This window comes from Gobio gobio (genome assembly GCF_949357685.1).
Source record: "Gobio gobio genome assembly, chromosome: 20".
Classification (NCBI taxonomy): Eukaryota; Metazoa; Chordata; class Actinopteri; order Cypriniformes; family Gobionidae; genus Gobio; species Gobio gobio.
Genome location: NC_137113.1, coordinates 44,107,323 through 44,130,264, shown reverse-complemented (window position 1 = coordinate 44,130,264; position 22,942 = coordinate 44,107,323). Strand labels below are relative to the sequence as shown.

Genomic DNA, 22,942 nt, shown 5'->3' with positions numbered 1-22,942 from the left:
CACTCACAGTAAAAAAAAAAGCCCTGGAGAATACACGATGCCACAACACTGCGCAGCCTCTGGTTGTAAAACACGCCGCGATTTAAATTCCCGAAGAAATGTGATAACCTTTCACAGGTGAGAATGTGTTGGTTTGTGTTTTTATAGCTTATGTATTAACTCAATAGTACAGGTTTTTAACTACTGTTACTTTTTAATGTCATGTTAGCTAACACGTTCTTCGTGTATTGTGTTAGTTAAGCAATTATAATGCAAAATAGGATAATTTTTGAGAATTTAAGCTTTCAAAGTTCAAACCTAGTTTATGATGATTACGTAAACATGGTCTGAATAAATAGGCTACATTGCTGTTTATTAAACACATCACTAATTTATTTCTATATTTTTTAAATAATTTATTTTGATGGCTGATTGGTTGAACTTCCTTTCGAATGTTCACAAAAGCGCGTTCACGACAGTCGCCAATGAGGCATCTACGTGTATACATCTATGGTTACACAACTGAACTTGTGTGCAGGAGAAAATTATGTCAAGGCGACCTGCGCAAATGAGGCGCAGCATTGACGCGTAAAGTGACCACGCGTTACGTCACAACACATCGCTTCAAACATGGCAGACAAGAGTAGTCAAGGGGACGCCAAACCTGAAGCCCAGTTTGCCAAGAGAATAGACCCTTTAAACGACAAGCTGACCGGGGGACAGTTGCAGTTCATCCGACAAGTGGAGCTGGCGCAGTGGAAGAAGAAAACAGACAAGCTCCGGGGTCGAAACGTTGCGACAGGACTCGCCATTGGCGCTGTGGTGCTCGGCATCTGTATCCTTTACAACTCTGTTACACAAGGTTATGTCACTGACAGACTCCTAAAGTGCGTTATCTATCTGATGAGCTAGCCGATTATGTTGGTGTAATGAATGATAGTAATATTAAGTAATAAATTACAACATGTGGGTGCACTACATGATCAAACAATGTGACATAAGTGCTGATGTCATGATGGGAAATGCTTCTCCACATTACACCAGTTACTTAAATATGTTAATAACCTGACAGTGCTTTCAGCCAGTCAAAACAGACCGAACAACATATGTGTAATGAAATTAAATTAATGTTCAAAGTGTGAACTATATGTATTTATGTGTATAATTTAACTTATTTTTTTACTAAGTTAAAGCAAATGTTGTTATAACTTATTGATAATATTTTTTTACAGTGTATATTTGTTTTGCATAATATTTTTACTTTAATAATTAGTATTTTGTGCCGATTTCATAAACAATATTTAGCTACCTCTAAATTATGCTCTACGTATTTCAGTTTAAAATAATACAAATAATAGAAAAGGCTATTTTTGATACTAATGTTTGATTAATGCTGTGTTTAAGTTAAACCTAGAGCAAACAAAATTGAAAGCATTTTGTTAATTTTATTTAATCATAATTGAATTGAAAAAATCCTGAATTGTGGCTGATTTGTAGATCGTGTCTTAGTGCTGTCAAATCGATTCATCGCGATTAATCGCATCTAACGTAAAAGTTTGCATAACTGCATGTTTACATGGTAACACTTTACAATAAGGTTGCATTAGTTAACATGAACTAACCATGAACAACACCTCCGTTCAGCATCAGTTAATCTTTGTTAATGTTAGTTCATAAAAATCCAACTGTTCATGTTAGTTCACAGTGCATGAACTAATGTTAGCAAGATTTTAATAATGCTTTAGTAAATGTTGAAATTTACATTAACAAAGATAAATAAACGCTTTATAAGTGCGGGTCATTATTAGTTCATGTTAACTAATGCAGTTAACTAATGAACCTTATTGTAAAGGGTTACCATTTACATAAAATGTTTATATATATATTACTCTACACTCACACATTTATTTATATATTATTCATACATTATATTTATATATATATATATATATATATATATGTGTGTGTGTGTGTGTATATATACACACACACACACACACACACACACACACGTGTGTTTATATATACACAGACATGTTTAATATATATATATAGATATATAGATATAGATATACACACACACATTATGTAAACAAAAATTTTTATGTTAGATGTGATTAATTGCGATTAGTTGATTTGACAGCACTAATATAAATAGTGATGCCAGTATGACATCATTTTGTAGGCCAAAATTCAGAAGTAAGTTGGCATTTTAGCACTTCTGGTTCCATTGTCCCAAAGTCAATAGGTTTTTTGAATGGGGTTTTGGTTAAAGCTGCACTATGTAACTTTTCCGTCCACTAGAGGTCGCCTGTTCAAAACAAAGGCGTAGTTTGATGACGCCACGTTTGAGCGCAGAATCTTGGGACATGCGGTCTTCACCTCACAGCCGGTGGGAAAGAGTCGGGATAGGACTCGGGCAGAAATCATGTTGATGGATGAGATTATTAACGTTACTGTAGTGAAGCAGAGCAGGACCGAGTGTTGTGGAGCTGAGGAACCGCTGGAGCGATTGTTAATTAGATGAACGCAACACACGCCTCGCGAGCAGCGGGACTTTTATTATGGCATAGTCGTCATTTCCTCTTTTCCGGTCATGAGTATGAGGTAACGCAGCTCTGTTTATCATATCAGACACATCTGAGTGTGTTAATGATGTTATGACGTTACTCTGTGCCAGGGCCGGCCCAAGCCTTTATTGGGCCCTAAGCAGAATTTTATTTGGGGGGCCCCTCGGTGCCACCAATACGATACTATTGTCAGTTTTTGATAATTCGCAAACCCATTATCAATGTTATTAGATGTAGCTGTGCTGCTTACATCATGTCTGGCTGTCATGTTTTTACCCTTATATGGTTTTTAATTGTAACAGTAGCAAACCCACAAGAGTGGTCAGATGTTAACTTGCACTTTAATATTCTTGCACTTACAGTACTACAGTTCAGACTGGCATATGTATACTTAAAAAAAAAAAAAAAAAGTCTCTTATGCTGAATATGTTCACAATTTCCCCCCCAGAATTATTTGATGAATAGAAAGTTCAAAATAACAGCATTTATCTGAAATAGAAAGCTTTCAAAGAATCCTAAAAAATTAAAAATGTACACAACTGTTTTCAACAATAATCATAAATGTTTCTTGATCATCAAATCCTCATATCAGAATGATTTGTGAAGGATCATGTGACACTGAAGACTGGAGTAATGATGATACAATTGTTACTGTATTTTTGGTCAAATAAATGCAGCCTTGGTGAGCAGAAGAGACTTCTTTTAAAAACAAGAAATGTTGATGGATTTCTTTAAAACGTTAAACAGCTTTTATTTTGGTAGAAACACACGTTGCGTGTTGCGGTCCCAAATTATAATTTTGAGCGACTCAAAACATATAGTAGGCTACTTGCAGAGAAGCATTTACTGCGAAGAAAACTGAAAGCTATGCTGTACTCCGTCCAGAACATGCAGCACGTCAGAAAAGATATTCCATAAACCATATCACATTATCAAATCCATCCATTCATAAAAAGGTTACCGGGCAACTAACAATCGTAGCAGTGCTGATTTTTCCTCGCACTTTGGACTTTGAACCCTGGCTAACAAGCGAATAGTGTCCAGTAGGGCTGTAATCAACCAAAGAAAATCTTGGTCGACTGAAGTCCTGAAATTGTCGACTAAAAATCGACTAAAATAACGAAGAAAAAAAAATGAATAAGCTGCACACTGTGCGCAGTACTTGGTAGCCTTGTTGTCTCCCTAAATTATTTATAAATAAACATTAAAAACTAGTAGGCTATTTGCAGTATATTAAATAGTTTTTGAGCTGATTATTTTGCACTGAAATGAGTCTGACACACGAGTCTGTCGGCTCTGACAGCGTCGCATCGCATGCACCTGCGCAATATCATAGACTATGACTTCCGAAAATATAGCACTATGTGTTGTCAACTAGATATCATCACAAGAACTTTTGAGGAATATGCAACATAATTTAGACAATTGTTTTTGTCATATGTATTATAATAACTGACAGACACTCATTTCAGCCGCTCTGTGCAGCTCAAACATATGAGCTCAGCTTCGCGGCTGAGACACGAATAGACTATTAACTTAAAGCTTTTACTCTTAAACACAAAAGGCACGTCCTCTTTAATAAAAAAGGAATATTTATTAAACAAGCCAGATCAAGAGCAGAAAAAACGCTCTCACAATTAAATAAATAATATACAAGAAAACTAGCCTTCTTCAAGTCTCTCTCGCCAGCGGGTTGGGCTAATCCAAAATAAGTGAAACAATGGGGGTGTTCTGAAGACAGACTGTTACCTGTGAAACAGGGGTGCTCTGAAAACACCCCCATTAGCAATTAGTGCTTTCCACCTGATGAAATGAACGCGGCACGGCAAAACTGATGAAATGAACGCGGCAAAACTGACAGTACAGATCCACTTATAGCGCGGTGTTGTGACGCTTCCCCTCATGTGTATGTTGATGGGCGTTCCTCAAGTTTACCACTTTGGGTGTACGTTTGAGCCAGCGGCCCAGCGGGGAATGAAACACAAAGGACCCGCGAGAGACTTCGCTTCTCCAGCGGGTTGGGCTAATCCAAAAGAAGTGAAAACAATGGGGGTGTTCTGAAGGCAGACTGTTACCTGTGAAACAGGGGTGCTCTCAAAACACCCCCATTAGCAATTAGTGCTTTCCACCTGACGAAATGAACGCGGCGCGGCAAACCTGATTAAATGAACGCAGCAAAACTGATGAAATGAACGCGGCAAAAATTCGACCAATCAGAATTTTGGTCGAGCCAGAACGTATCGACCAATTATCGACTAATCGACTGGGAGATTACAGCCCTAGTGTCCAGTCAATGGCGCTGCGAGCTCGTGCGGCGCTGTCAGAATCAATCCGTGCATATATTAGAAAACTTTGTTCAAAAAAAGTGCAGTTTATCTAGTAATTGTTTAAGGCCATTTCGCGATTTCAATAAAGCAACATGCAGCAAGTAATTTCATATTCTCTTGGGGGCCCTAAGCAGCCGCTTGGTTCGCTTATGCCTTGGGCCGTCTCTGCTCTGTGCGTTCTCTCGGCGGCTGCTATGACACTTGTTCACACTGCAATGAGAGTAAAGCGTTTCTGCAAAATAAAACCAGAAACCGAGGGTAACGCAGATATGACGCCATCGACAGGCGACGCCCTCACACGTCCCGGTTCCTTGGGTAAAATAGCAATTTTCTCACGATTTACAAATAGTTGGAAACATGTGGGATATTGTAAGTACTCAACTGAACAAAATATATAACACTGGCCTAGTGGTTTTGGGATATTTTACTGAAACAATGTTACATAGTGCACCTTTAAATGGCTGAAATAAGGTCTGTGGTCAACACAAGCTCAAGACACTTTCACGTTTTATTCTACGACATAAAATACATCAGTATTACCCCACTCATGATTTGTTGAAGCTGTTATGTGTCTTGAAAAAGGCGGTTGCTAATGGGACTACAGAAGCTGTCGGGGAGATTAAACGTCATCACGCCGAGCAGGTGACCTCAGTCCGTTTTTACACATTATGCTCATAATTGTGCTCTTATAAACTAGTCTAACTCAAAGGGAATATGTTTTGCAAGAAAATCTGAAAGAGTTGTGGGAAGCTTAGCGATGTGACGTTGAAGTCGAGCGACCGTGGTGTAGTCCGTTTATAGCCTAGCTTTAGCTATTTACTTCTGGCGACTGCATTTAGGCTTCAAAATTAATAAAACTTGTGTTCATCTGTGATAATTATCTTGATGGACAAAACATGTTGGGAAGGGAACCAGTGCGATTGTGAACTGTGACGTCACACCTGAACCCCTCGTTACGTCATACCAAGTATGAACTCTCAAAATCTCCATGTACTATTTGCCTTCACCAGCCGTTTGCAGATGGCTACACTTTCTACTCAGTATCCCAAGAAAAAGTCATGGATGAAATAGATGCAGAAGCAAAAGCACGTGCTCCGAAGACAGGGGCCAACTGAGTGAACCTGAATCTCCAGGAACTGTCTGCACTGACACCGATGAGCCGAGGGCCAGCAGAGGGCGCCACATCCATTCAAATCACAGTCTCGACCCGGAGGAGTCCTTCCTTTGCCAAGGCAGTTCCTCATCATCTATATAAAGACCTGCTTCTGAGATGCTGCTCGTGGAAATAATATTCCCTGTTATATACAGTAATTCTACTGTTCATCTTTGAGTGCAACTACATTCATAATCACAGTGAGATTAATTTAAATAATGGCCATGCTTTTTGTTTGTCTTTTTTTAAATAAAGAATAAATGTCTCCTAAATAAGAGCAGTGTCTAAAATGAATACTCGACCAACAGTCAGCTTTATTTATAGCTATTTATTGACTTTAAATGTACAAATATGATTTAGAATATAATAACATAATACTCATAAGATAGAGAAGGCACAGCATGGCAGTGTTGCATTGCACATCGAAGCGATCAATATAACAGAGCATGAAGTCACATTTATCTCCGTCTAAAACACATGGGCTGTGTTTGTGTCTGTAGCTGATTTGCTGCACATATAAAGGCATCCATACAATTGTTCACAGTTTTTAATGAGCCATGAACTAGGGTTGTCATATGAAAGATCTTGTTGGCATGTGTTTGAAACGGAAACTGGAAAAGTGCAATACATCATGACAGAAACCCACCCGAATGTATGAAGACCCATCTTTATACATTATAAACTTGACTATTTGGGAACGTTTATATTCCCTCTTTACATCATGCAAGCTCTCATAAGTTAATTAGAAAATAAAAACTGATTTCACCATATATTGTTTAAACGCTACGACTACAGAAAGCATAAATGTGAGAAACTGCGTTAATATCAATGAATGCACTTTAATTTACTGCTCTTTGTAAACATCAAAAATCAATCATTTATTAATGACTCTATTGGACAGTCCCACATGGGACTTTGAGACTTATGCCAAAGTGCAGTGTGCAAATCATTTTAATTGTATGGCCGACACTTACTTTGATTTTTGGTCAGTCATAGACTGGTAAAAGACATTCATATATATATATATATGTACATAAACATAGACTTCAGCGAATCTCAAAGCTGGAATAATCAATGCAAAAATATATATATTTAGCCCACCCACCATCAATCTGTTTTTATATCATATTTCACATTTTAACCTATTATCATAAAGCAGACCGTATAGCAGAAATATCTCCAGACCGGATCTACTGAGTTCAAGCGATTCTTGCGTGATGATTTGGTGTTTCTACAGCGCAAACACAGGCAGTAGAACAGAAACGGCAGGACATCTGTTGATCCAGATGTTTGCCCGTTCAGCAGGTTTTCAGAAAAAAGTGCAAAAGAGACGGTTAGGAATCATCCTCAGTGCCGAGCCTTCAGAGAGAACGTCACAGCATCGTATAACAGCAGAGTCCCGCCAAACCATTGGCTCTTCACAGAAATGAGTGGACCTGTTAATGCATCTGCACTAGAAACATCCCTTGCGTCAAACAGCATGTTCTGCTTCAGAAACTGTACATTATATTTTACAAAGCACGTCTGTCCAGTTCATGCGTTCAGTATGTGACTGACTGGTGGATGAAGGTTTGCTGTGGTGAGAGCAGTCACAGATGGATGAGGTAGTCTGATAAAGTCCCGCCAGGATTCTTCTTACTGATGGGAAAACAGAAAAGATATTCAGATTTGAATGCATGAGAGAGAACATGCTATCAGTGTTTGTTTGGTGCATTTACGCCTAGATCAGCTTTAAAGGGTTAGTTCACCCAAGAATGAAAATTCTGTCATTAATTACGTGCCTTCATGTCGTTCGACACCCGTAAGACCTCCGTTCATCTTCGGAAAACAAGTGAAGATATTTTAGTTGAAATCCGATGGCTCAGAAAGGCCTCCATTGGCACAATGCACTTTACACTCTCAAGACCCATAAAAGGTACTAAAGACGTCCATCTCACTACAGTGGTTCTACAATAACTTTATGAAGCGACGAGAATAGTTTTTGTGCGCAAAACCCCCCCCAAAATAATGCCTTATATAGTGATGACCGATATCAAAACACTGCATCATGAAGCTTTGAAGCGTTATGAATCAGTGAGTGGAATTATGATTCAAATGTCAAACCATAGATATACATAATAAAGGCTAGATGTCTCGTCCGATGGCCAATGGAGGTTGACGTCCGCACCTGGCGGCCATCTTGTCACAGTCAGCTCGCTCACTCGTAACATTGTGTTTTAATGGCGCGTGTACTTTTTAAATAAGCATAACATGCTCAATTTTCAACCGATTTTCAAACTGTTTGGTTTGTTATAAACGTCAGAGATGTGGTTATGACACTGCATTATTATTCATATTCATAATTTGTTCAAGCATCCAGAATTACAGACACGTTTATAACTTTTGTAAGAAACCAAACCATTTGTAAATCCGTCAAGATTTCAGTGATATAAGAGTATTTGTGTTCATGCAGATCATCAGGTACCACAGAGCCCACCAGAAAGCTTGCCTGTGACAAGATGGCCGCCGGTGATGACGTTAGAGACTCCGCCGTAAGACATCTAGCCTTTATTATGTATATCTATGTGTCAAACCGCCAAACTGCTGAAATCGCGTGACTTTGGCGATCCAAACTGCTGAATCGACTCACTGATTCATAACGTTTCGAAGCTTCATGATGCAGTGTTTTGAAATCGTCATCACTATATAAGTTGTTATTTAGGGGTTTTTTTGCACACAAAAACTATTCTCGTCGCTTCATAAAGTTATTTTAGAACCACTGTAGTGAGATGGACTTTGTAGCGACGTCTTTAGTACCTTTTATGGGTCTTGAGAGTGTAAAGTGCATTGTGCCAATGGAGGCCTTTCTGAGCCATCGGATTTCAACTTAAATATCTTCATTTGTGTTCCGAAGATGAACGGAGGTCTGACGGGTGTCGAACCACATGAGGGTAAGTAATTAATGACAGAATTTTCTCAACCTCTTCCACCCAGACAGCCTTAACAAAATAAAAAATAATTAAAAATAAAACACACGGCTCAAGAGCTTTTATTATGGCACAGTCGCTTCCGCTCATGTGTGTGAGAGGTAACGCAGCGATGTTTTATCATATTAGATACATCTGAGTATGTTGAAAGTTATGTTATAATGCTACTCAGTGCGTTCACTAGGTGGCTACTATGAGACACTTGTTCACACTGCAGTGAGCTAGATTGATATTATCCATGGTAAAACACGGTAGTCGCGGTAAATCAAGAACATCAGATTCAGACAATAAGACTAACTGTTGAGCTGGAGAACAATGATTAGTTTTCTGTGGATGAATGATCCAAACAGTTGCTCTCCTGTCTAATAAAACACATCATATATTAAAGTGTCTTTGGTGTTTCCATGGTTTCTACAAAATAAAACCGGAAATCGAGGGTAACGCGGGTATGATGTCATTGATAGGCGACGCACGGATACAGCCCGTGTCCTGGTTAAAATTGCTTATTTCTCTGGATTTAAACATTCTTGGAAACATTTGGGATAATGTAAGTACACAAGTCAACAAAATATATAACATTGTTCTAGTGGTTTTTGGATATTTGAATACAAAAATCTTACAGATTGTGCCTTTAAGCATCATAAGATCATGTGCTACTAATTAATCCTGGGCGATATATATTGAATATTCACAATATATGATTTTGCTGCTGAATATGTGCACGTTATGTTTCTACATCAACAGCAGAAATGCTGCTAAATCTTTTTAAGTTTGATCCATTTCTGTTTCGAATCAAATTCAATTAATTCACTCCTTGTAGCTTTTCTCTTGTTTTACTAAATATTGCATTGTTATATTGGTGCATATAAATGGTAATACTTTAGTGAAAGACAATAAGAAAAACATGTCTTAATCAAATCTAACAATCTTGAATCTAAATTAGATCTGGTCGAAATGACGGCTCCTCTTTAACAAAGACATAAAAATCTAGGATTTATATTCAATATTATTAAAATGTTCTCAAATGAAAATTAATGTTGTGTTATTACTGTCCAAAAAGGTTGAAGATTTTAGTTTCCAAAGATTATATTATTTGATTTGAATTCTAAATTGAATGTAAATGTTTATTTTATGTTTGTCTGAATAGAGTCAACGCTGTGTAAAGTAGCAATGTAAAACCGCTTCTTCCATTAAAGATGATGGTAATGGAGGGAAACCCTGTGCTGAATCTGATGCGTCATACCATTCTCGTAAAATCAGCGGCGAAAGTCACTCCTTTAGTCGGCCGGGAATCTTCCTGGGAACTGCTGCTACTGCTGCCGCTCAGGGAGTTCTTCCTCATGATCCCTGTGGGCCAATCACAGCACAGGAAGACGTTAAACATTTCATTTGCTCATTTACAGTTTTCATGTAATTAAACAATTGCTTACTCAGCCCCACTTAAAACCACTAATATGGCTCTGTACTAAAAGCCAGTGCCCAAAGGCCGCATTTTAAGGCATCATAGGCTGTTCCAAAATGGTACTTTCTTTTGACTGAACTCTACTATGGAAGTAATACAATATTTTTTGAATATTTACCATGTTTTTGGACATTGAAGATAGTATTACAATGGTTTTTGGACGTGTACCATTGAATTACCATGGGTTTTTTTTACATTTACAATGTTAATACTATATTTTTGGACATTCACAGTAGTATTACAATGGGTTTTGGACATGTACCATTGAATTAGCATTTTTTTTTTTTACATTTACTATGGTAATACCATTTTTTATATATATACCATGTTAATACCAATATTAATATGTCAGAATGACTCATGACGTGTTATTATACTGATAAATATGTGATTTCATTTAAAGGAATAGTTAAGTTTTTGTCGTCTTTTTTTATTTTGTAGCATCACTGGACGTATTGCTCCAAGACATTAACATTTTATTTTGGGGTGAACAAAAAACATAATCAATATGTGACATGGTTCTCAATGAATAGAATATTCATATGCCAAAATACATGGTAATACTATGATACATGTCCAAAAACAATCAGAGTGCTATGGCGAATGTCCAAAAACCAATTGTTTTGGGTTTTTTTGTGAAAATTTGTGAGTTATTCATACATGCTATGTCCTCATAAGTGGACACCAGGAATTGTATTATTGTTTAAAAAATACAATTTAATGTATAGGTAAAACCAATGGGATTTAATTTTTTATTCACCAATCAGTTTTCAAGTTGCAGGATTTTTTTTAACCAAACGTATAAAGATGATTCTCAACTATGTTATGAAAGATATAACGGAATTAAAATGGGTTTTCCCATTAAATGCAATGCATCTATACATTGCATCTAATTTGAATATTAATGTGTTCTTGGAGCAACATGTAATGAAAAAAGAAGTGTAATAATGGGAGTAATAGTTGGCAACATTTTCATAATAATGTAATATTTTATAGGAACATAGATATGTAATTTCTTTCCAATTCACCAAAATGCCTGTTTTGTAACACAACGTCATATTTTGATTAGAAACCCCATAACATTTTCCTGAGATGTTTATTTATAACAATAAGTTTCGTATTTCACCCAGAATTTCTGTGTGATGCTGTCATTTTATGCTCGAGTGTTGGTGTAGTAGAAACACTAACTGCTGCCCGTGTAGAGCGTTGCTATCTCAGTAAAAGCGCTTCCTTAAAAGGCCTGTGTAGGTGGTAAACAGCAAGTTTTTGGAAAAGAGCCTAATGATTTGCTATGATGATTATGGTTAAAATCTGGATATATAAAAGGCTGAAACATTGTTGAACCTGCTAAAGGGAGAATGTCGACTCTCTGGAGGCTGTTTCTGCGAGACGACGGGAAGTTTCCTCCTTTGGACATGCGGCGTTGGCGGCTGGAGAGCATTGCTGCAGGAGACACGATACAGGGGGGAGGAACCTTCCCCATCTTAGCGTAAAGCTCCTCAATCTCTCGCTTCTGCACCGCCTGCAGAGACTGAACCTCACACAGATGCCTGAGACGCACAGAGGAGGGTTTCAGAGGAATTAGCAAACATCATAATCACGATTACTTTGTTCAGGACTGCAATCAATGATGATCAAAATGAATCAATAAATCTACAAATAAATACATGTGGGAATAAATAAATATAAAAATAAATGAATGCATAAATATAAAAATCTATTTATAAATAAAAGTAAAAAATATTTTTTTAAATGTATAAAAGCAGAAAATAATAAATTAAGGGAAAGATAATACAAAATTTAATTTGATTAAAAATGTATCATATTTATTTTATCAAGTCGTTTACTCTGTTATTTATTTCCCTATTATCACATTTATTTATCTATTTATTCATTTACATATTTATTTATTCATTCATTCATTTATTTATTTTTAATTTCTGCAGGTTTGGTCCTGCATAATTATAATGCATTGTATGATCTTAGGAATAATTGTAACCACAGTTACTGGTAATACTTAAAGTATAACACATTAAAACACAACAAACCACAAATTTCAGATAAAATAATATTAATTATATAATTAAAATAATTATAAACAATAAATGGCAAATGGTATAATAATAATAATGGTTACTAAAGTGGTATAATATGGCCGATAACCAATTAATCGGCTGATAGCTTTAAAAATATATGGAGAAAGAAAAATTATTTCTCATAATATTAGCTAATATTTAACTATATTTAGGCTGTTTTGTAATACAAAAAAACTACTGAACACTGACTATTTTATTATTTTTATTTTTGTCACACAAAATATATTGAGCTAATGTACACGCAAGGGTGAAAAATGTGCTAGCAATAAAATCTGATACTGATCATTACGATTAGAAAATAATGTAAAATCAAAATTATGAACGTAACCTTTCCACTTCATGTAAAATAGTTCTGAATTTTATTTGAAAATTAACAGTAACTTAACGTTTTGTTTTTATTAACTAAATTAAATTGTAGCATGTTTCGCAGTTATTGATCTGATCTGTGTTATTTAATCTATTTGCAATTATTTGAGAACTGCAATAATTGAGCAGTTTAAATTTCAGTCACATTTTACCATCCAAATAAGGCAAATTATATGATAAATAACTGTATAAATATGATTCATTTCACACCATTAAAGTAAATCATATTGGACAATTTTTTTCTGCAAATATTATATTATAATGCATTTAAACTTTGGATACAGTTATGCATTATACATAAAGGCTTTAAGTAAAATGTTACCAAGTATACTTATATACTTGGTATATAATACCTATATATATATATATATATATATATATATATATATATATATATATATATATATATATATATATATATATATATATATATATATATATATATATATATATATATATATATATATATATATATATATACTGCTTTAAAGGAAAGGATCTGAATGTGGCACAATAAACTCAATTATCGTGTTCATAATACTTGCAAGCCAAAATTGAAACGATTTGATTAACCGCACAGCCCTAAGAGAAATACAGTAAAAACACAGAAATGTAAAAGTCTCTTACTTCTCCCTCATCTCCTGTAGCTCCCCCCACATCTCCTCATCCTCGCTCTCTGATTCGTCGCTGCTCATGTAGGAGGAGCTCCGCGTGTAGCTCATCCACAGGTTGTGGAAAGGGGTGGCATACGGAGGGCTGGCCGTGTTTCCATCCCACACCCTTCCCTCGGTCTCCAGGGCCACAGAAAAACCACTGTCCACCGATGTTCCCATGAGACAATCCACTCTGCGTCCCTTCTTCCTCCTGTGCTTCTTATCCACAGCGCTCTCATAATCATCATTATCCTGCTCTTGCTCATCAATCTGTCCCACTCGCCGCTCTTTTTGATTGCTCCCCGCCTCCGGCTGGACAGCAGGACTCAAATCTCGCCGAGCCTCATGGGAAAGGTGAACGGAGAGGTTTTTGGCTGGACTTTGAGCTAAAAAAGAGCATGTGGGCTGATCCAGCGACCTGAGGAGGTTATCCGGAGGGGCGACAGGCGGGGTTCCCGTGGGTGGATTTTGACTTTCTGTGTGTCTGGCGGGAGCAGGAATCTCTTTACTGGGGGACACTTGAAAACGGCCCACAGTCACAGTAGACTTCGGCTCTGTTAGAAAGACAGAGTGGAAAGAGTTGTAAAAGACTGCAAACAAAAGCATGATAATGTTAACAGTTTTATGTTACACTGCTGTCACTTGACCTCATCACACTGCATTTGAGTGACGTCCAGTTATCATCATAAAATGATGTGTGTTGCCTTTTCAATCCTTTTAGTCATTTTAGACAGAAATTTTTTTTTTAAATATGGTTTTACTTCATCTGAACGGTACGAAATCTGGTGACTTTTGTGACACCTGCTATATGAACACCAAAAAAATTGTGGGTATAATTAGAAAAGGCAAAATGGTCATAAAAATGGTCAGTTACTACCATAATAAATGAATGGGAAATACAAAAATACAGTAAAATCTACAAACTAACCATGATAAAGTAGTCTTTATCTATCTATCTATCTATCTATCTATCTATCTATCTATCTATCTATCTATCTATCTATCTATCTATCTATCTATCTATCTATCTATCTATCTATCTATCTATCTATCTATCTATCTATCTATCTATCTATCTATCTATCTATCTATCTATCTATCTATCTATCTATCTATCTATCTATCTATCTATCTATCTATATATATATATATATATATATATATATATATATATATATATATATATATATATATATATATATATATATATATATATATATATATATATATATAATGAATATTATTATTAGGAAAACCTAATAAAAGAAAGCAATGTTTGAAAATTATAAGCTTATAAGCATATATATTTAATATATAATCTTTTATATAAAATATAAAGACTACTTTATCATGGCTAGTTTGTAGATTTGACTGTATTTTTGTAAAATCATTTTTATATACTATATTTTACATGAAACGTATACAAGATATCATTAATTTAATAAAATGTTAATTCATTTTATTTAATTAATATTAATTGATTGAAAAAATGCGATTATTTTTTTTTTTTTTTTACAGTATTTGGATTATTAAATTATTATCATAATTTAGAGATGAATATTGTCTAGTGTCATGAAATACCCTCGAAATACAAAATATTAAAGAATAAAACACAATATAGTACACCATTTCACTGAAAAAATAAACACTTATTGTCTTTGGTTTTGACCGCCGAGCATCACAAGTGAAGGTTCATTTCAATTTTGTATAAAAATCTCCAGTAATGAGTCAAAGAAAGAGATTACAGCTGTAATATTTTGTCACACAGGAAATGAACGACCCAGTCGAGAGCATTGCATTGTGGGATATAGTATTCTGCAGTGTGGTCCTGCTCTTCTTGTCAAATGTAGTGGGTCATCAAACTCTATGCATTTAAATGTGCATACTATGAACAGTATAGTTTACATACAGTATTTATAGTTACATAGCAATACAGTATAACAGTATTTAGTGTACACTGTAATATCCAGTAAGTATTATGTTTATATTCCATTCTGAACACAGCCAATATTGCTCCGGTTTTAGGAACACTGTGCACCGAGCAACACAAAACCACTTTGGTTGCGCAAGAACCCCACAGGCATTTTAATAGACGTCCACAAACCCTCTGTGAGTGCGAGACCATTGAATCATGTATTTAGTGCTGCTACATTATAAAACCACATTCAGTAAGAAGAAAGCCCTAAGTGTGCCAGGTAGTGCGTAACTGTGTTTGTGTTTAGGGGTCAGTATCTTACCAGATGGTGAAGAGATTTCTTGGCACTGTGAGGTTCTGGTAGTGTCTGGTGCGGCCAGAGGGGACAATGATCTGGGACTGGATGACGACACCTTGAAGAGAAACACTGTTTCATTCAGGCATATTTCCACATCTGGGTTTCATAACCGAGGATGAGCACATTCGAAGGTACATTAGCAATGTTAGCTATTGACATTCAATCATATAAAATATGTTCAGAACAACAGCCAACACTATGGGAACAAACACGGCAATAACACAGAAACGCACAACAGTTACTCAATGTTAAGAGCAGAGGTCACCAATTTGTGTACCATGATCCAGATCCGGACCCATCATTGATTCCACCCAGGCATACAGTGAGGAAAATAAGTATTTGAACACCTGCTATTATGCAAGTTCTCCCACTTGGAGATCATGGAGGGGTCTGAAATTGTCATCGTAGGTGCAAGTCCACTGTGAGAGACAGAATCTAAAAAAAAAATCCAGAAATCAAAATATATGATTTTTTAACTATTTATTTGTATGATACAGCTGCAAATAAGTATTTGAACACCTGTCTATCATCTAGAATTCTGGCCCTCAAAGACCTGTTAGTCTGCCTTTAAAATGTCCACCTCCACTCCATTTATTATCCTAAATTAGATGCACCTGTTTGAGGCCGTTAGCTGCATAAAGACACCTGTCCACCCCATACAACCAGTAAGAATCCAACTACTAACCAAGACCAAAGAGCTGTCCAAAGACACTAGAGACAAAATTGTACACCTCCACAAGGCTGGAAAGGGCTAGGAGGAAATTGCCAAGCAGCTTGGTGAAAAAAGGTCCACTGTTGGAGCAATCATTAGAAAATGGAAGAAGCTAAACATGACTGTCAATCTCCCTCGGACTGGGGCTCCATGCAAGATCTCACCTCGTGGGGTCTCAATGATCCTAAGAAAGGTGAGAAATCAGCCCAGAACTACACGAGAGGAGCTGGTCAATGACCTGAAAAGAGCTGGGACCACCGTTTCCAAGGTTACTGTTGGTAATACACTAAGACGTCATGGTTTGAAATCATGCATGGCACGGAAGGTTCCCCTGCTTAAACCAGCACATGTCCAGGCCCGTCTTAAGTTTGCCAATGACCATTTGGATGATCCAGAACTTTAGAACTTTTTGGTCATAATTCCACTAAATGTGTTTGGAGGAAGAAGAATGATGAGTACCATCCCAAGAACACCATCCCTACTGTGAAGCATGGGGGTGGAAGCATCATGCTTTGGGGGTGTTTTTCTGCACATGGGACAAGACGACTGCACTGTATTAAGGAGAGGATGACCGGGGCCATGTATTGCGAGATTTTGGGGAACAACCTCCTTCCCTCAGTTAGAGCATTGAAGATGGGTCGAGGCTGGGTCTTCCAACATGACAATGACCCGAAGCACACAGCCAGGATAACCAAGGAGTGGCTCTGTAAGAAGCATATCAAGGTTCTGGCGTGGCCTAGCCAGTCTCCAGACCTAAACCCAATAGAGAATCTTTGGAGGGAGCTCAAACTCTGTGTTTCTCAGCGACAGGCCAGAAATCCCTCCTGCAGTGCAAACCTGGTGAAAAACTACAGGAAACGTTTGACCTCTGTAATTGCAAACAAAGGCTACTGTACCAAATATTAACATTGCTTTTCTCAGGTGTTCAAATACTTATTTGCAGCTGTATCATACAAATAAATAGTTAAAAAATCATACATTGTGATTTCTGGATTTTTTTGTTTAGATGATGTCTCTCACAGTGGACATGCACCTACGATGACAATTTCAGACCCCTCCATGATTTCTAAGTGGGAGAACTTGCAAAATAGCAGGGTGTTCAAATACTTATTTTCCTCACTGTATATGCACACACACATATATATATATATATATATAAAACATTATACATTTGATTATATATTAAATATAATTATAGTTGCATTAATTAATTGAATAATAATTGAAATATTTTTAATAAGTATATAATTAATTCAATTGCATTTTAAATAAATACATAACTACAATAAATTATGTATTTTTTTATATGTTTATTATTTTATTTTTAATTTATTTGATCATTTATTATACTTTCATAAGGTGTTGCCAAAAAGTATGAATTTTCCTGATTTATTAACTGAAAGTTATTTTGGGACCACTGATTGATAAAAATTTAGCTGGGAAGGAAATAAATATAAATTTTTCTGATAAAATTAAAAGAAGATAAATCAATTTGGCCACAAAAATGTGTGATTATGTATCAATACGACAATACGAACATAAAATAATAATAATAACAATAATTTATATTTGGACTATAATAACATATTCATAATATATAATAATAATAATAATAATAATATTTATAATAATAATAATAATTATTATTATTATTAATTAAACATATACAAATTATAATACAAATGAAGACATACATTAACATAAACTAATAACAAAAATAAATTATTATTATACTTTTCTTCATTTTTATTTTACAGTAAAATATTACAATAGTAATAATTCTTATAGAAATTAATTCTATAGTATAATTATATATATTGTAATTATTGTCTATTTACATTGCCCTAACATCTTTTATTTTGTAGACAAATGCCAGAGTTATAACTATATATTCAGAATTACATTTATATATTCAGAGTTATAACTATATATTCAGAATTACATTTATATATTCAGAGTTATAACTATATATTCAGAATTACATTTATATATTCAGAGTTAAACTACATATTCAGATTTACATTTATATATTCAGAGTTATAACTATATATTCAGATTTACATTTATATATTCAGAGTTATAACTATATATATTCAGAATTACATTTATATATTCAGAGTTAAACTACATATTCAGATTTACATTTATATATTCAGAGTTATAACTATATATTCAGATTTACATTTATATATTCAGAGTTATAACTATATATTCAGATTTACATTTATATATTCAGAGTTATAACTATATATATTCAGAATTACATTTATATATTCAGAGTTAAACTACATATTCAGATTTACATTTATATATTCAGAGTTATAACTATATATATTCAGAGTTATAACTATATATTCAGATTAACATTTATATATTCAGAGTTATAACTATATATTCAGATTAACATTTAAATATTCAGAGTTATAACTATATATTCAGATTTACATTTATATATTCAGAGTTAAAACTATATATTCAGATTTACATTTATATATTCAGAGTTATAACTATATATATTCAGAATTACATTTATATATTCAGAGTTATAACTATATATTCAGATTTACATTTATATATTCAGAGTTATAACTATATATTCAGATTTACATTTATAAAGTCAGTTATAACTATATATTCAGATTTACATTTATATATTCAGAGTTATAACTATATATTCAGATTTACATTTATATATTCAGAGTTATAACTATATATTCAGATTTACATTTATATATTCAGAGTTATAACTATATATTCAGAGTAACATTTATATATTCAAAGTTATAACTATATATTCAGATTTACATTTATATATTCAGAGTTATAACTATATATTCAGATTTACATTTATATATTCAGAGTTATAACTATATATTCAGAGTAACATTTATATATTCAAAGTTATAACTATAAATTCAGATTTACATTTATATATTCAGAGTTATAACTATAGATTCAGGATTTACATTTATATATTCAGATTTACATCTACCGGTATATATTCAGATTTATATTTATATATTCAGAGTTATAACTATATATTCGGATGTACATTTATATATTCAGAGTTATAACTATATATTCGGATTTACATTTATATATTTCAGAGTTATAACTATATATTCGGATTTACATTTATATATTCAGAGTTATAACTATATATTCAGATTTATATTATATTATATATATATATATATATATATATATATATATATATATATATATATATATATATATATATATATATATATATATATATATATATATATATATATATATATATATATATATATATATATATATATATATATATATTATTTAAAAAAAAAATTTAATCACAACCCTTGCTATTCAATTATTGCACTAAGCCATATCGCAATTTGAGTTTTATTTCAATGAATTGTGCATCCCTAGAAGGAGATGTTCAGACTGGAGCTCTTTAATTGAATAGCACTGGTGAAGAGGTTAATGGCTTACTCTGCTATCTGGGCTCGCTCGTGGAGAAGACGACAGTCCAGATGAAGACCCGGGGCTGCCCCGCTGGTCCAGTAAGTGCCTGGGGAAAGCGGGTCTGTATCCGTGAGGATATTCCTTAGGGGATTCCTGTGCATACTGCATTCCCTCTTGAGACGCTGTCTGCTGGGCGGATATGGAAACGCCACTGGGTGAAGTAGATGTTGGAAATGTTTGGGAAGGTGGCGGCATCATAGTGTCTCGAAACTGAGAATCCATAGTCTGGTAATACTCAGCCATCCCCGGAGATGGAGGATACTGTGGCGCATACATCGCGGGATAACCAGGCTGGAAACCCGGCATGGCCTGTCCCAGGTTCTGTGCGGGCATGAAGGAATGTGCCATGCTCATTGCCATAGACAGCACATTAGCCAGGGAAAACAGAGGCTGACTGTGTGGTGGCCACATGGCCGGAGACATCAGGTTGACGTCGGAGAGGGGACTGGAGACGTCTGAGCTGAGTGGGCTAGGGGAGCCGGATGCAGGGGACGAGAGGGAGTATGACGGACTGCTGTGTATACGGGACAGAGGAGCATGGTTGGGTTTGGGGGAGCCTGGGTGAGGCGGGTACGGGAAGGGGAAGTGTGTGGCGTTGTTCATGTACGAGGGTATATACTGCTGCACGTGAGGTAGTGTGGAATGAGGCATTCTGGGATCAGACGGGTAGGCTGAAGCCGAAGGAACGTGATGAGGATGAGGAGAACCTGGGAAATGACAAAGATATTAGTCAGATAGTAGAGTGAGAGTTTCTACGTTATATATTTATCCACATAAGAGCAGTCTTAAATGAGTTAAATAACTTCTTAAATTAATTTAAAGAGAAAATGAGATGCGTGTGACAGGGTCAGATCCACGTCATGTTCGCCAGCGGCAGATCTTAAAGTGACAGCGGCCTAATAAACCAGCTGCTGTGATGTCTTTCATTAATGTGAATCAAAAAACAGCAAAGATAACAGAGAAAATTGTAGTTTTAATGTAGATTCATCTGTATTTAATTTATAATTTATGCAGTTAAGACTGTAAAGTGTTTGATAACTTTATTTAATTTATTTAATATAGGGCACAGGTAAATATGACATGTATTACAATGGGTTTATGTGAAGATTGTTTTAAGTTCACTTAAATTAAAGGTTTAAAATAAATGTTGAAATTGATATAGCTTTCAATTATACTGTAATGTTGAGTGTCTATCATTAATGTAAAAAAATAAGAGACATCAGTATCAGTATTAGTATCAGTGACACTGGCCTTCATTCATAAAAAGATGCCATTACAGCAAATATTTAAAATATACTGTCTCTAATGGCACTTTTCCACTGCATGGTACAGTTCGGTATGGCTCACTTTTTGGCGCTTTTCCACTGCATGGTGCGATTTGGTATGGTTTGCTTAAATAGTACCACCTCGGTTTAGGTTGTTTCTACATTAATTTGGAGAGTAACTGTAAAATTATTACAATATCAAAATATTAAAAACTGATGTTTTTAATCACGATTAATTACAGAACAAATGTGTGATTAATTCATTTTATTTTTTTAAATCGATTGACCGAATGAATGAAATAAAATGAAATATTTACCTTTCATTTTTTTTTAAGACAGTGAGTGATGTTTGCCCTGTGCAAAACCTGCCAGAACTTGCCTTGTTCATTTTTAAAAACACACAATTCAAAGCCATTCTTAAATGTAATCGTGCCGTAAAAAAAGTGTTTCAACTTTAAAAATAAGTGTTTGTGCTGATTTAAAATGTTAAGTTTAGTCAACTCAAATATCAGAGTTGTCACTTAGTACAATTTCACATTTAGAGTTGAATAAACGTAAAAGTTTAAGGCAGCATGAACACTTGTTTAAGTTGAAAATTTTTTTTTACAGAGCGATTGATTTTAGTGTTTTGTGTTTTATTTTGAATTAATTTAGACTAAATGGTATAAAGTTTTAATATTTGCCATGTATCATTTATCAAAACCCTAAATGTCACTCCTCAAAAAGCTGCACGAGGTACAGTATCATTCACGTCTGCAGCACAAATGAGGGCGAGTCACATGACAAAGTTGATATTATGTTAGCAAGCAGCCCTTAAACCAACATCTAAAGAGTTGCTCATATACATTATGCATCTGAAACTGTTCAATATAAGCTGGTAAGGACTGTAGATCTGTTGAGGCACACCAACCTATTATAGCTGGATGTCTAGCTAGAAGGCTTTCCAGAAAACAACAAAAGCTACTGTTGCAAAGGATCTTATCATACTCAGATTCATTAGCAGTAACCAAACCACGATCGCAATACTCATGTGAATACTGCAATGATAAATATCCAAAACAGGTTCCTCTGCTGAAAGCCTTTTGTGCGAGTGAGATGCCACCCTCGCTCTATTTCACACACCCTCTGTATGGGCTTGTCCCATCATCTCTCTTTGTGAATCTGTCAATACCAAATTGAAATGTCTCTATACAATCACACCTTTCACACAGCACCATCTCCATAGCAATACACATAATACACAAAGTGTTGTCTCTGATGGGTCCATTACGTCAACGGACCGGCCCCGGTGAATGATCATGCCTGAAGTTTAACATCGATGAAGCGAGCGAGCCAAAGTCTCTCTGACATTAACGAAAATAAAAACCATCTGTGCATTCGCTTGTAAAGCTCCCATTGTAGCGGAGGCTGAACGTAATTGCTGCAGACATCATAAACAGTGGCTCTTTGGTTATATCTGGATATTCTTTAAAAAAAAAACGACTATGCAAGATGTCTCATCGAGGCATGAAGCCAGAAGGCAGCAGAACAAAATGTTCTGTAGGCGGGACAGAAAAGCACCAACAGTAGTGGAGAGAGATAAACTCTGGGAGGGGGACATGCGGGAGTTG

The 22,942-nt window shown here is 35.2% G+C and overlaps 2 protein-coding genes across 3 annotated transcripts in view; one reads left to right on the top strand and one right to left on the bottom strand.

The window, feature by feature from the left end:
• Nucleotides 1-595: 595 nt before the first annotated feature.
• coa3a (cytochrome C oxidase assembly factor 3a) lies at nucleotides 596-6,296 on the top strand. Its single transcript, XM_079801648.1, has 2 exons — nucleotides 596-814; nucleotides 5,897-6,296. The coding sequence occupies exons 1-2, from the start codon at nucleotides 610-612 to the stop codon at nucleotides 5,989-5,991; spliced, it is 300 nt and encodes a 99-aa protein (XP_079657774.1). The 5' UTR covers nucleotides 596-609; the 3' UTR covers nucleotides 5,992-6,296.
• A 43-nt stretch (nucleotides 6,297-6,339) lies between these two features.
• wnk4a (WNK lysine deficient protein kinase 4a) overlaps nucleotides 6,340-22,942 on the bottom strand; it is an 88,135-nt gene continuing 71,532 nt past the window's right edge. For both annotated transcript variants that reach the window (XM_079801621.1, XM_079801622.1), the window contains 6 exons: nucleotides 20,035-20,774; nucleotides 15,810-15,900; nucleotides 13,547-14,126; nucleotides 11,802-12,007; nucleotides 10,239-10,342; nucleotides 6,340-7,667 (listed from right to left, as the gene is read on the bottom strand). In XM_079801621.1, the coding sequence (XP_079657747.1) occupies nucleotides 7,665-7,667; nucleotides 10,239-10,342; nucleotides 11,802-12,007; nucleotides 13,547-14,126; nucleotides 15,810-15,900; nucleotides 20,035-20,774 (1,724 nt within the window). In that variant the 3' untranslated portion in view covers nucleotides 6,340-7,664. The remainder of the gene's footprint in view (nucleotides 7,668-10,238; nucleotides 10,343-11,801; nucleotides 12,008-13,546; nucleotides 14,127-15,809; nucleotides 15,901-20,034; nucleotides 20,775-22,942) is intronic.

What these genes read in the sequence shown, in the direction of transcription:
- coa3a (XM_079801648.1), top strand. Translation starts at nt 610, where the DNA reads ATGGCAGACAAGAGTAGTCAAGGGGACGCCAAACCTGAAGCCCAGTTT. An exon ending in CGCTGTGGTGCTCGGCATCT is followed by an intron (nt 815 to 5,896) that starts GTATCCTTTACA and finishes AGCCGTTTGCAG; the next exon opens with ATGGCTACACTTTCTACTCA.